This window comes from Danio rerio, chromosome 21, assembly GCF_049306965.1.
Source record: "Danio rerio strain Tuebingen ecotype United States chromosome 21, GRCz12tu, whole genome shotgun sequence".
NCBI lineage: Eukaryota > Metazoa > Chordata > Actinopteri > Cypriniformes > Danionidae > Danio > Danio rerio.
In genome coordinates, this window is record NC_133196.1 from 14,570,068 (window position 1) to 14,585,000 (window position 14,933).

General features: G+C 36.2%; 1 protein-coding gene and 3 long non-coding RNA genes across 53 annotated transcripts in view; 1 reads left to right on the forward strand and 3 right to left on the reverse strand.

The window, feature by feature from the left end:
* The window catches only part of sptan1 (spectrin alpha, non-erythrocytic 1), a 67,593-nt gene that overhangs the window by 46,035 nt on the left and 6,625 nt on the right, over positions 1 to 14,933 (forward strand). For 21 of the 50 annotated variants that reach the window (NM_001098488.1, XM_073934547.1, XM_073934551.1 and 18 more), the window contains 9 exon segments: positions 28 to 149; positions 6,157 to 6,289; positions 6,373 to 6,471; positions 6,581 to 6,740; positions 6,826 to 6,902; positions 8,896 to 9,105; positions 9,179 to 9,475; positions 11,506 to 11,618; positions 13,232 to 13,249. In NM_001098488.1, the coding sequence (NP_001091958.1) occupies positions 28 to 149; positions 6,157 to 6,289; positions 6,373 to 6,471; positions 6,581 to 6,740; positions 6,826 to 6,902; positions 8,896 to 9,105; positions 9,179 to 9,475; positions 11,506 to 11,618; positions 13,232 to 13,249 (1,229 nt within the window). 50 annotated transcript variants of the gene reach the window in all.
* LOC141379818 (uncharacterized) lies at positions 40 to 8,715 on the reverse strand. The gene is made up of 2 exons (XR_012396653.1): positions 7,972 to 8,715; positions 40 to 465 (listed from the first exon to the last, which is right to left on the reverse strand). It is a non-coding gene; the product is annotated as an uncharacterized lncRNA (long non-coding RNA).
* LOC137488787 (uncharacterized) lies at positions 2,040 to 3,058 on the reverse strand. The gene is made up of 3 exons (XR_011008005.2): positions 2,960 to 3,058; positions 2,751 to 2,854; positions 2,040 to 2,162 (listed from the first exon to the last, which is right to left on the reverse strand). It is a non-coding gene; the product is annotated as an uncharacterized lncRNA (long non-coding RNA).
* LOC141379817 (uncharacterized) lies at positions 3,237 to 3,693 on the reverse strand. The gene is made up of 3 exons (XR_012396652.1): positions 3,642 to 3,693; positions 3,388 to 3,447; positions 3,237 to 3,284 (listed from the first exon to the last, which is right to left on the reverse strand). It is a non-coding gene; the product is annotated as an uncharacterized lncRNA (long non-coding RNA).

The window sequence follows — 14,933 nt, forward strand, 5'->3', positions numbered from 1 at the left end:
TTAAACGCATGTTTTGTGGACTTGCAGTCTGTGTTGGAGACTGGGAAGAAGCTGTCTGACGACAACACCATTGGACAGGAGGAGATCCAGCAGAGACTGGCCCAGTTTGTGGAGCACTGGAGGGAGCTGAAGGATCTGGCTGCTGCACGGTGAGAACGCTTTTATATCATGCAGTTTTGAAAGTTAAAAAAGCAAGAATGCGTTCAATTGATCAGGAGTAACAGTAAAGATATTTTTTGGACTTCTCAAGGAATTCTGAAGAAAATACACTTCATTTTTCAGTATGTGTACTGGCCTAAGAATTTACTGTTGTTTTTTAAGGCAACTACATTGATTAAAGGATTAGTTCCACCAAATTAAAAAGTATTGTATTAATTACTCACCCTCATGTCGTTCCAATCCCTCAATACCTTTGTTCGTTTTTAGAAACAAATGAAGACATTTTAGATGAAATCCTGGAGCTCTCTGACCTTATATAGACAGCAATCGTCTTGATGTTTAAAGTTCAGAAAAGGAACCAAGAACTCTGTCAAAACTGTCCATGCAGCTTTAGTGGTTTATTTGTAATCTTCTTGTAAAGTGTGACATTAATCTAAGCAGTTTTCAGGTCCAAGCGCTATTTCAAACTGCATGGAGAGACTCAACAAATGGTAATAATAAACGTTTAAAAAGCGATGTAATACTTTGGAAAATCACAATCGCAATGTATACATCCATGCCTAATATCTGATGGCCAGAATGTGATTAATGTCTATAAATTATTAAAATATTGATGTCTGTGATACAGCAAGTCCTGAGACCATTTTGTGTACAACATGATATTAATTTTAATAATCACCTTAATGTGTGATGTGACCTAAAAGTGGTCATAAGCACATACTTTCTCAATTCAAATGAGTAGCGACTTGGATCCGGAAACAGTATTTCATACGTCAAGACTTAACAAGCGGATTATACGAAGCTCCAAGAACACTTTTGTGCACCAAAAAATATTTGTTTGGCTATATCGTCTCTGCCACGTCAGGCTGGGGTGTGCATTCACTACAGGCAGTATGACGTATTGCCATTAGAGTCATTTTTAAGTGAACTAATCCTTTAATGTTAGGTTCAGGGGTAGTACATACACTGTAAAAAATTTGACCTTAAATTCACAGTAAATTACTGGCTAATAATTGCATTACTTTCACAGTAAATTACTGTATGTAAATTCACAGTAAATTATTGTGAGGTAGTTCACAGTAATTTACTGTGGTTTTGTCACATTAAATTATTGTAAAATTACAACCATATATTGTAACTTTACAGTAGATAATAAAGTCTGTTACTGTGATTTCACAGTATCATCTTGTAGAATTATTTATTTTACTGTGAATTTGCAAAACGATTACTGTGATTTAGCAGTAGGTTGCAGTTTAAATACCTGATTTAACTGTAAAGTTACAGTTATATCCCGGATTACTGTAATTTAACAGTTTGGTGCTGTAAAATTTCAAAGCAATTTTAGGTCACACAAAAATGAAAATTCTATCTTGATTTACTCACCCTCAGGTTGTTCCAGCTCTGTTAAAAATGATTTTTTGTTAAACACAGGAATAAAAATATCAAATATTCCTCTTTGTGTCCAAACAACCTGAGGATGTGTAAATGACGACAGAATCTTCATTTTTGGGTGATCTGAGAAGACTCTAAAATCAAAATAAAAACAAACACACATACATTTTTACAGATTTATTTAACAGCTCAATGACATCTGTGTAAACATTTCAGAAAACTTTTAAAAGGTGAAGGTGAAGCCTCAAAAAATACTATAAGAACATATTAATAAAAAAATCTGACATCATATGCAGCATACATATAAAAAGCAGTGCTTCAGAGTGCACTCTCTCTCTCACTCTCATTATATATATATATATATATATATATATATATATATATATATATATATATATATATATATATATATATATATATATATATATATATATATATATATATACATACATGAGAGAGAGAGAGAGACAAAACTTCTTGCTAAATTAGGCAGTCGTCTATTCAAGGTCAATCATTTTCCTGATAATTGTACACACTTGCTGGTTGATGTGTCTTCTCTGCTTCTTTGACTTCGTCTGTCTTCCATCTCCAAACTGGTGCCCAAAAAGCACCTATAAGCAAAAGGGCAGACACACAGTTAGCTTCATACAACACTACTGGGACACTACTGCTGCACTAGAGAGCAAAATTACTGTTAGCTCAGTTTGAACATGCTGACAATACTGTAGCTCAGTCAAACTGCAATCATTTAAACAAAAACATCTGAAAAGCATTTCCATCACAAACACACAATCAAGAACAGTCCAACAACAAATAGTGGTTTTAATGACCTAGGCAGAGCATTTTAAAACAGTTGATTTGATTTACACCTTCTGTTTACAGACTATAATCTAATGCTGGGTTCACACTTATTGCAAAGTTAACACATGCATCACAGCACTTGCTCTTGAATACTAGCAGGATGTTTCTTGCATCAAGCTAATTTTTCATGATTTAAATATTAGGAAAATTTTGCAAAAAAAACTTGATTGAAGTGATACAGCACTTGTGTTGTATTCATTTCAATCAAGTTTTTTGCAAATATACCTTTTATATACAACTTATATACAACGTTTTTTGAGTTTCACTTAATTTGTGCTGCCCAGTAAAAATTTCCCACTATTTATGCATTTGCAATGACTTGCATGTAATCCACTCACCTGAAAAGGTAACTTCACATATGGTATAAGAGCCCCATCCTTTTAAAGACAGCTTCCCCTCTGGTCTCCAGCACAGACAAACAAATTGTGTCTGCAACACAGCCCTTTATAACAAGGGGACAAGGGGAGTCATGACTTGTGCTCCTATACATTCCTTGTTTAACCCCCCAAAACAAGCCCTCAGTTACAATATTTATTGTAGACATTACCTTAAATTCCAGAGTGCAAAAGGCATCTTCAGCATACTTCAGTTTCAGACCAGATCCAAAGTCAGTTGTGAAACCCAGGTGAGGTTCCATGACCACTTGACCCTCCAAGGAATAAGACTAAAAGGGGGAAAGAAGGACTAAATTAGAGGTGTTTGTGAATAATTAAATTTGTTTGTAGAAACAAAGTTGACATTCCATGCTCTGCCTATTAAAAACCACGCAAACAAACACACATGCCCAGTAAAATTGCTAATAAAAATAAAAACTATAGTTTAAAAAAATCTTTGTCTAATATTTACTACTACTGGAGGTACTGGTGGAACTTCTGGAAGAAGAAAAAGAGTTTGTACAAGAAACTGCTCACAACAAATCTGTGAAAAACCTGACATTTAAAAATCCAATAAAAATGAGGAAGGCATCAACATTACCTTTAATAATCAAGCGATGGTTGATTGGTAGCATCAGTGTTTCAACATCAATGGCTGTGGCTGCAAAAAAATATGAATATAATAAGAGTAGAATAAGACTCAACCTAACACACGCACACACACACACACACACATACTCATATATATATATATATATATATATATATATATATATATATATATATATATATATATATAGGTTTAGATTGTGATAATGAATTTAGGTTATATTTGTGTGCTCAGAATTTACTCACCTCACACTTCAGCTATTATCAGGTAACTTACACCTGAACACCAAAAAATAAAATCTACAGTTAGTGACAATATACAATTAGTTCTCATTCGTAAATGTTAGCACTGCATTAACACCAGTGAGAAATATACTACAGTATGTACTGTGTTAGTGTTAGTTTAAAAGAATACAACTGAATTGTATTATAAGCCTCATTTAATAAAACAGTTAAGACTTGTTTCATAATGAGTTTAGTTTATTTAACTAACTTAACTTTAGCGTTACAGTGAACAAAATTAACGGACATGATGGTGACTAACCGTAACATTAACTTAAGTGAAGGCCAGAGCTTACCTTAACTTTGCGTTAGTCATTTCACCTTTATTTCAGTCTTGTACTGAAACAGAAAATGCAATTAACAAGAAGTTAATTAAAGAAAATGCCCTTTCTTTTTTTCAAGAACTAACGTTAACGTTATGCTAATACCTCAGAAAACACTACAATCACCATCTGGCGTTGTTTAAAAAAAAAGGCGCGCTTAAACCCTGTACGTGCGAGTACAACTAAAGTACTCGGTAAATTCCTGTTAAATGACATGCACTAAACAGAAATACACATACAACAATCATTTAACGAACAAAAGTCATATTTTAACACTTACCGAGGATGAATCCGTTGGGTAAAGACACGACGCAGGCGTTGTCTGTGGTGATGGCGCTTGTTTGCGTTCGAGTCGAGTCAGTTCTGTTCAATGAATCGGCTCCTTTAAGTGAACAGTAAAGAGTTGAATTCGGCTCCTTTAAGTGAACAGTAAGGAGTCGAATTCGCCTGAAAACGATTCCGTTTTGTATAATATTGTAAGACGCAAACATATAATTCATTAATATTTCATCATATTGCCTGGTTCGTGTACTGCTTGTACACGAATTGCTTGTTGATGACGATGAGCTCATGAACACGTCTGATAAAATATCTGAATCTGATTCAATGTCACACGAGTCCTGAACCGAAGCAGTGCAAAAGTAATATATTGATTGAAATATAAAGTTAATTATTTTCTTCGCCATTCAAAATATTACATATCTCTGACTTTAACAATAAGAATAAAGTTCGTTTGGAGTGTATTGAGAATTATTATTTTTTCCTCCCAGGATTCATTTCGCACCAAGCTGCATCAAGCTGTAATGGTGGATGAGAAGGCACATAATATTATAAATATTGCTTGTAATATGTAATGAAATAAAGTTTTAACACTTTTTCATGCGAGAATGTAGTTCTTCAAAACTCAAATCTGTGGATTGTTAGTAAAGATTGTGTGTAATTTTAAGTGTGTTTTGCCGGTAGCGGAGATCTATGACCTCCAGGCGGTAACGGCGCTCATTACTCATGTATCCGCCGAGAGGCGCCTGTCTACAGGCTAGACATTGGGACAATTGCCCCGTCTTCGATGGCTCTATTTGCGTCCGAAAATGAAGTTTTAACTGTTTTTCATGCTAGAATGTAGTTGTTTAAAACTCTAATCTGTGGTTTATTTATATAGATAAAAAAATAATAATTTATATATATATATATATATATATATATATATATATATATATATATATATATATATATATATATATATATATATATATATATATTTAATTCTGAGATTAGTGACCTCCAGGCGATGACAGGTGCCCAATCCTCATGAAACCGTCTAAAGCAGACATTTACCCTGACATTGAAATAATTGTTGGCTGTTTAACAGTCTTTGGTTTCATTAATTAATTACTTTTTATTCCAGTTTATTATGTTTTGGCTAAGCACACAGTTGTTCATTAAATATTATTTCCTATTCTGTTAACTGTATAAAATTAAATAAAGGTGCAGTACAACCAAAAAGATGTTGGTAACCAAATCATTTTGGGGGCTATAACATTCTGTTATTATCTGTTAAAAGTTCATTTGTATTAATTTCTACGTTGAGTTAAAAAAAGGTTTGAATTTCTATAACTAACGTGCAAAAGATATAGCCCTTTTCACAGTAATTTGCTGTAATCATGCTACCTGCCGTAATTTCACAATAAAATTATGAATACAACATATTACTGTGAATTTTTCAGTTAAATACTGTTAAGGGATACTAATGTAATTTACTGTGAAAAATTACAGTAACTTGTTGTGAAAACCTGGAAATTTTTTACAGTGTAGTCATTACCCAGTTCCTATAATAACTATGATGAGTACATTGTATGTAGGCCTTGCGTGTAAAACAAGACTTTGAAAGTGCTAATAAAAGATATCACTTTTGAATTCTTTCTAAATTAATCCTTTAACATCGACAACCAGAGTAAAGATGCTGTTAATGTAAAAATATAATACATTTTAAAATGGATTGAAATGGAAAACAGTTCTTTTCAATTTCAACATTTTACTGTACATTTAGGACAAGAAATATCTTTCAAATTTATATAAAATAGTCATATCCCCGTTTCAAAAGTAGTTGATATTGCTTTGGATGGGAAAGTGAAAGCTGTTGGGTTTGCTGGTTTTAGTGGGCAGAGGCTTGAAGAGTCGCTGGAATACCAGCAGTTTGTGGCGAACGTGGAAGAAGAGGAAGCCTGGATCAACGAGAAACTGAACCTGGTCGGAAGTGAAGATTACGGTGATACTCTGGCAGCTGTGCAGGTATGAATTCATTGAAGTGTTTACTGTAACAAACCTTTAACATGATCTCGTTCACACCATGTTTTTTTTTGTACTTTTTTCAGGGCTTGCTGAAGAAACATGAAGCATTTGAAACTGATTTTACTGTGCACAGGGACCGTGTGAATGATGTGTGTTCCAATGGAGATGAACTCGTTAAAAAGGTATACACTTTATTTTGTGTCAAATAAATTGAGCTGTCTCTGAAGTACACAATACAGTACAATACAAGCTGATGGCAATATTTTAAATTATATTTTTGCTGCTGTGCAGGAGAACCACAATGTGGAGAACATCATGGCTAAAATGAAGGCGTTGCGTGGAAAAGTGTTGGAGCTGGAGAGAGCAGCGGCACAGAGGAAAGCCAAGCTGGATGAAAACTCTGCCTTCCTGCAGTTCAACTGGAAGGCTGATGTGGTGGAGTCCTGGATTGGTGCGTTGCTGGAAACTCACGCTAATGAGATTGGCTGGTAATAAACTGTTGCTGTTTTTTAATCCATATGCTTTTGCCTGATCAGGTGAGAAGGAAAACAGCCTGAAGACTGATGACTATGGTCGCGATCTCTCCTCTGTGCAGACGCTGCTCACCAAACAGGTGCGATTTCAAACTAGATTCACAGCAATTTCATATGGCATTTTGCACTAACAGGGCTCCAAATTAACCTTTTTTGCTTGGTAGCACCGGTGCTCCTAACTACAAATATTTAGGCGCACCCACCTAAAGTTATGAGCACCGTTACTACAGGTTTTATATTAACAGATTGATTGCATTTGAAATAACAATAATCAAAACTAACCAACAAAAAAAAAAATCTGCATGCACTTACCGGCCCTATACGCACTATTCGTCTGATATTGCACACATGATATTGACATCTAACTTATTATTTGCATTCTTCATCTTAATAACAATAACAGTCTTTTCATGAGCTGCAACATTAGTTTAATCAGAGTGAATGCATGCTCTTTTGCGATGGTGAACGCAGTTCCAGTCGAACTACTGACAGCATCGTGACAATTAAATAAAGGATCAAATAACGTTAGAACATCTCATGCTTAAAATGTACAGATTCAGTGGTAAACACTGTTACCTGAAAACTCCGTCCCACTGGCTCTATGGTGATGCTTTAGTCATTTTTATATCGGGCTTTAACCCACTGGAAGTCTTTTATCCCTCTCTTCAAAAAGTGACATTCACCACATGATCACTAATCAGATGTGGCATTTTTTGTAACTTTAAGTGGTTTTTAAAACAAAATCTGTCAGTGTTGTTTTCATTCTCTCGTATCCAGACCTTTATATTTTCGCAGCTGTAGCTCCCTGTCATCTGAACTGAGTGACTGAACGCTGATATTAACCAATCCATTTGGGCTCTGTTCTGGAGCAGTTGGCCAATAAGAAGAGCTTAAATGCGGGGCAAGCATTGCAGGATTAGTTCACTGCACCATGTTGACATGTCAACTGTTTTAAACCATTCCTGAGAGCTGCGTTTGGTATTTTGAAGTGCAAAGATGCATTCTGTGTGAATGTCTCGTAAATACGCACATGCGGTGAACATTTTGCTGTGAAAACTGGTCCCAAGGCAACTGGTTTTATGCACTCACACAAATGTTCCCAAATATATTTTGAGGTTGCGTGTATAAGATTTCAGGCGCTTATGCGACCAAAACGGTTACAATTTTGAGCCCTGCCTAATAAAATGGTTTGTACAAAATAAAAATAATGTGGTTTACAATTTTGCTACTGTCGATACTAATGATGGTTCTTCAAACTTTGATAAAATTGTTGAATGTTAGAAAGTTTGTTTTTGCATAAATTAAAACGAGTCATGTTTTCAGTTTCTAGACAACACGATACCAATATTTTTTAACTTCATTAAGACACATGGAAACACGCGTTTTCATTAGCATTTTTAAAAAAAACTTGCGTCTACACAGCAACTTTTCAGAATGATCTGTGTTCACACGTCTGCAGAAATGCTGTATTCAGCATTTTTAACAACACTACAATGTACTCCACCATTGTTGTGTATGTTTGTTTGTGCTTACCTTTAATCTGCACTCCCATAAACATGTACTATGCAACATCATTGTTTTCAAAAACTTTAGTTTTCGAGTGTTTACACAGAGAAAACAACGGCTTTGTATTTTAAACTTTCTCATCATAAAACTATTTTAAATGCATCTTTTTTAGTCCCAAAACAATGTTGTCTTGTCAACGAACAGCCAAAATATATAAATGTTTCCAGTTTTTGTCTGAAAAAATAAACCCTGAATGTCGATCACAACAAATAAAAAAAAAAAATCTTTGTTTGATTTAATTTTTTTATTTTGTTTTTGAGTGTTTTTTTTTTTATTGAAAAAAATGCTAAAATAAGTATTAAGGTGTAAACTTGGTAACATTCTTGATAATTGAATACAAGTTTAAAAATATTGGTGTTACAGCTGCTTTATAAAATAATGATTATTTGGATCGAAAGTGAGCTGATATTGTGAAACGGGTATACAAACTTTGAATGCATTATATAAGGGTTAAAAATTACACTTAAGGCAAATGCTTCACCTGACTGTCGTGTCTTCTGTCCACAGGAAACCTTTGATGCAGGACTTCAGGCCTTCCAGCAGGAGGGCATCACCAACATCACAGCTCTAAAAGACCAGCTGCTGGCAGCCAAACATGTGCAGTCTAAGGCCATCGAGGCTCGTCACGCCACCCTGATGAAGCGCTGGAACCAACTACTATCCAACTCAGCAGCCCGCAAGAAGAAGCTTCTGGAAGCACAGGACCACTTCAGAAAGGTATGAAGAACGCAAATGTACCTGAAAGAAAACTATTTATTTGGTTTGCCTTCAACTCTTGTTCTCCATTCAGGTGGAGGATCTTTTCCTCACGTTTGCCAAGAAAGCCTCAGCCTTCAACAGCTGGTTTGAGAACGCAGAGGAAGATCTGACCGATCCTGTGAGGTGCAACTCTCTGGAGGAGATTAGGGCACTGCGGGATGCCCATGATGCCTTCCGCTCGTCCCTGAGCTCCGCAGAGGCCGACTTCAGCCAGCTGGCAGAACTCGATCGGCAGATTAAGAGCTACAACGTGGTGTCCAACCCATACACCTGGTTCACCATGGAGGCTCTGGAGGAGACCTGGAGTAACCTTCAGAAGATCATCAAGGTGAGGCGGAGTTTCTTTGTGTGTATGAAGTGTTTGCTATTAGATGGTATGATATTGGGCTACATTACATTTTCTGTTTGGAATATTCAGCAGTGAATTTGATTGAACTAAAAAAGGAAAGAACCAGAAAACAAAAGACAGACAGAAAGTAAGGTATAAAAATAATGGAACAATTAGAACGACAGATAAAGTGTACCATTTAAATAATTTTATACATTTTTCTGTGAATGAATAATTTAAAATTAATTTGATTAACACAGAATTAATAAATATTATGAATATTACTTTATTACCAAATAAGTATCTAATATGGCAACAAACGATCAAGATATTGTTAATATATGTATCAATTACTTCTAACTTTGCTGGTATCACACATAGTGCTGTTTAACAATTAATCACCTCTAATTCCAAATAAAATAAAAGTTTGTTTACACATTACAATTTTTTTACATTCATATGTAAAATATTTATATAAAACAAATTAGATATAAAAGTAACTGGACAGTTGGCTTCTAAGCTGTTCCATGGCCAGGAGTGTGTTATTCCCTTATTGTCCCAATTACAATGAGCAGAGAAAAGGTCCAGAGTTCATTTCAAGTGTGCTATTTGCATTTTCAACTCTCAAGATGAGATCCAAAGAGCTGTCACTATCAGTCAAGCAAGCCATCATAAGGCTGAAAAAACAAAACAAACCCATCAGAGAGACAGTAAAAACATTAGTAATGGCCAAAACAACTGTTTGGAACATTCTTAAAAAGAAAGAACGCACCAGTGAGCTCGGCAACACCAAAAGATCCGGAAGACTTCGGAAACAACTGTGGTGGACGACTGAAGAATTCTTTCCTTGGTGAAGAAAACACCCTTCACAACAGTCGGCCAGATCCAGAACACTCTCCAGGAGGTAGGTGGATGTGTGTCAAAGTCAACAATCAAGAGAAGACTACACTAGAGTGAATACAGAGGATTCACCACAAGATGTAAACCATTGGTGAGCCTCAAAAAACAGGAAGGCCAGATTAGAGTTCTAAAAAAGTCTCCTATGGACACATGAGATCAAGATCAACTTGTTCCAGAGTTATGGGAAGAGATGAGTATGGAGAAGGGAAGGAACTGCTCATGATCCTAAGCAGTGAAGCATGGTGGTAGTAGTGACATGGCGTAAGCATGCATGGCTGTCAGTGGAACTGGTTATCTTGTATTTATTAATGATATGACTGCTGACAAAAGGATGAATTCTGAAGTGTTTCAGGCAATATCATCTGCTCATACTCAGCCAGATGCTTCAGAATTCATTGGGCGAGGCTTCACAATGCAGATGAAGAATGACCCAAAGGATACTGCAAAAGCAACCAAAGAGTTTTTGAAGGAAAGAAGTAGAATGTCATGCAATGGCCAAGTCAATCACCTGACCTGAATCTGATCATGCATTTCACTTACTGAAGACAAAACTGAAGGGGAAATGCCACAAGAACCAGCAGGAACTGAAGACAGTTGCTGTAGAGGCCTGGCAGAGCATCACCAGAAATGAAACACAGCATCTGGTGATGTCTAATTGACTGCAAAGGATGTGCAAAGTAATAAAAAGTGAAAGTTTGATTTCTGATTATTATTCTGTCTAATTACTTTTTGGTCCCTTGACAAGTGGGAAGCACATTTGCAAACTGTTGTATTTCCTACACCATTCACCTGATTTGGATGTAAATACCCTCAAATTAAAGCTGACAGTCTGCAGTTAAAGCACATCTTCATTTAATTTCAAATCCATTGTGTTGGTGTATTGAGCCAAAATTGTTAGAATTGTGTTGATGTCCCAATATTTATGGACCTTAACTGTACATACAAATAATAAATATACAAAGTACATGCATATATTATTTTGTACACTATTAGTCGCAATTAATGGTAAAACAACATTAATTGTAAAAATATCAAACGTAACATTTTGTTTATTATTTTAAATATGTTTTTGAATGTAATATTTGATTAATTTTATTTATATTTATTTAATTAATTTTATTTGCTTTTAGGAGCGAGAACTGGAGCTGCAGAAGGAGCAGCGCCGACAGGAAGAGAATGATAAACTCAGACAGGAGTTTGCTCAGCATGCTAATGCTTTCCACCAATGGCTGCAGGAGACCAGGTACAGGGGACCAGCATGCACTGCTCCGAGCGCTGTATTCTCTTAGCTTCATTACAGAGGGTTACACACACCGCATGCAACACATTTGATCGCACAGCATGACATCACACACACACACACACATCTGATTATATTTGATCGTTCTCTTCTGATCTCCATGTAACGGCATTTTTCATTCGTGTGTCAATCACTTTTGTTGTGATTGTAGTCTGCGCCTGCTTTGCCATGTTGTCTGTGTTGTGTGACTGTTTTCACAGCGATCACACAATTGAAACTCATCTGGGGCCTCATGTATCAACGCTGCGTACGCACAAAAACTTTGCGTACGCCAGGTTTCACGCTCAGAATCGCTCACGTTTGGATTTACTAACAATGAACTGAACGTGGGAATTTGCGCAGGTTCACGGCAGCTTTCTGGCAGGCGTACGCACATTTTTTGTGCGTGTCTGTTTTATTTCCATTGGCGACTCCTAGAGGCAGTTGTGTTAAATTCTTCTCTACAAAGTGTCTGATCCTTGCAATGGCGTCTGTATGAGACGGGTTCATATAGTAGGTATGTAAGATTTCCATACCATACAGTTGACCAGCTAAACATTAAAGCACAATTTTCAGCGGTCGCCTGTTTTCCCAATGTAATCTGAGCTATCTACTGCACACACATCGCTATAAAGACACTATCTGAAGATAAATTTGCATGCGTGAATCAGAAACATTTCCATTCAATAAATGTGCAAATAAAATATGATGCACAAACTTATTAATGATTCCTACTTGTCTTTCTCGTGATAAATAGTGGGCAAAATCTGATATGTAGCGGGAAAAAAAAGAAGAATGAATTCATCAGACGCTGGATTCGAGCCGAGTTTATGCTCGAACGTGTCAGTACATAATCATATGCTTCTTATGAGGTGCGCCACTGAGACTGCGAAGGGTACTGCAACATTTTACAGATATAAACCACACTATTTCTTTTTTAAATGCACTCAGTGCGATGTTCAGACCCAACTGTGTTAACCGTATCAGCTAAACTCTCCCACTCTATTTTTTTCTTTTGTTGTTAATTCCGGAGAACAAACTTGCAAATAACACCGTTTTCCTCCGGTCTACCTCCGAAAGCAGCATCTCCAATTCACATTCTGTTCAAAGTTTCTCTTTTTGCTTGATTTTGCCGTTGCTTTTTCGTTGGGTTTTGCCATTAGCATAGTCATTAGCATATTCATACGGGGGAGGAGGCAGGGAGGGGTTTTGTGCTCGTGCATGTTGCGCTCAGTTTCACGTTCATTCAGATGTACAAAAAAATATGCGTGAGATTCGGCGTACGCAGTGTTTCATACATCTGAATTTTTTTCTGCGTACGCACATTTACAGCTTTGTGCGTACGCAATGTTTTAGTAAGATTTCCACGCAAGTCTTCGTACATGAGGCCCCTGGTCTTGATATGCAGCAGATATGCTTTGCGCTGGTCACATGATGTGCTTTGTCATGTGATTGTTGAGTAGTGGCGCTAATGTCACGGCTCAATGTTTTAACTGTTTCTTTCTCTTTATTTGTCTCTCTCTTTCCCCGTTCCTTCACGCTGCTACCCCGATGCTTGGGATCATTTCTCTAATCAGGACATACCTTCTGGATGGGTTAATATCACCATTTTTTTCCTATTTTTACTGTAGTATGTGTGTGTATGAGTGTGTATGATTTGTGTAATGCTATTACATCGGCAAATGATAGAAACAAGGGGTTTGAATATTAGAATAGGCTTTTAAATTGGATAAGAAGGCAATCATTTTAAATGTATATGATAGAAATAAGATTATCCCTAAAAATACAGCGGGCAATTTTGGGAGTTGCAGGTCAGAATAGACACATAAAATGGTCCGAACTAAGGAAAAGGACTCACTTTACATATATTTTGCATATTTATCCAATGTTTTGACTGTTTCCAGATGTGTTCCTTTGTTTTTTCACACTCTTTTTCCATTCCCTCTTCATCTCCCACCTCCTTCATCTCTGAATAGCATAGCCTATCGGAGGGTAATCCGTGTCTATCAGTATGAAGTCGATGATGATCTTTCTGGAAGGTCTTCTCCCTTTTTTCTTCCTCTGATTGGCCTCCTCACCCCACACCTTTTTGGGTTTTCTTCTCATGCACTCGAGTCTGATCCCCACTGTAAAGGCTCTGTGTGTGTGTGTGTGTTCAGTCCCTTTTACTAACATTCACTGCAATGAGGATTTTTTTTTTTATTGAGATGAACCCTTCCAGCTTCTTAATGCAAAACGCCTGGCTACATTTTGGCACCAGTGTTGAGGAGTGTGAACACTTCATCTCATTCTTTAACCGTTTGGTTTATTCCATGGTTCAGTTATTTATCTTTTCTTTTTTCCCCCCCATTCATCTTGAGGAAAATGTTCATGCACCAGATTCAGGGTGGAAACTGCAATGTGTAGTTCCATGATTGGAAAAGTACGCTGACATCTTCAGTTTTCAGTGTCCTGATCTGAATTTGAACAGCTGTGCATTGACATTTTTTTGGACTTTTATATTTATAATATGGCTGTAGTTGAGTAAAGGCCCTGATATACTCATGGTGCTTAGAAGTAAAATGTAAAAGAAAATACTGTTAGCGAATATCCCAACATAGTCCACACTGCTGAGAGAAGTGTATTAAAGAATACTTACTATATTTAAAAATACTAGACTTATATTAGATTATTACAAAAATTATTAATACAAGTTCTTGGGTCTATGATCGTTCCTAGAACTATTGTTGGAAGTACTCACTTTTTCCATGTTCATACCTGCAGGAATTGGAGATGTTTTTAGTTCCAAGAATACCATTTAGAACTAATGTAGCTCATGTTTGAGAGAAGGGTCTCTTCAAGCACAATAAAAACTACATTAAGTGGCGCCGTATTTTTAAGTGTGTCAAGTCACACACATTCAGGTAGCTAATGGTAGCACATTTACCCATTTGCGTTTTAGTCTGTGGAGTTGATTTTTCTGTATTCCTACTGATGGTGTGAATGCAACAAGAAAAACAAGTTATAAAGCTGGAAACTGAGCCTTCATATAGCTTTAGTTCCTGTAACTACTAAAATAATGGCTCACATCATTTAAATGTGTTACCAATTAAATTGAGCTTTTCTGAAAAGTTCACTTAACCAAGCTGAACACATAAAAAAACTTAAGTTTCAGTTTTGACTACGCTTGAATTTGTCTGGAAACTAAGCCTTCGTTTAGCTTTAGTCCCTGTAATTACTCTTTGAGAACCATAATGGCTCCCATAATTTAAATGTGTTACCATCTAAATTTATCTTCTC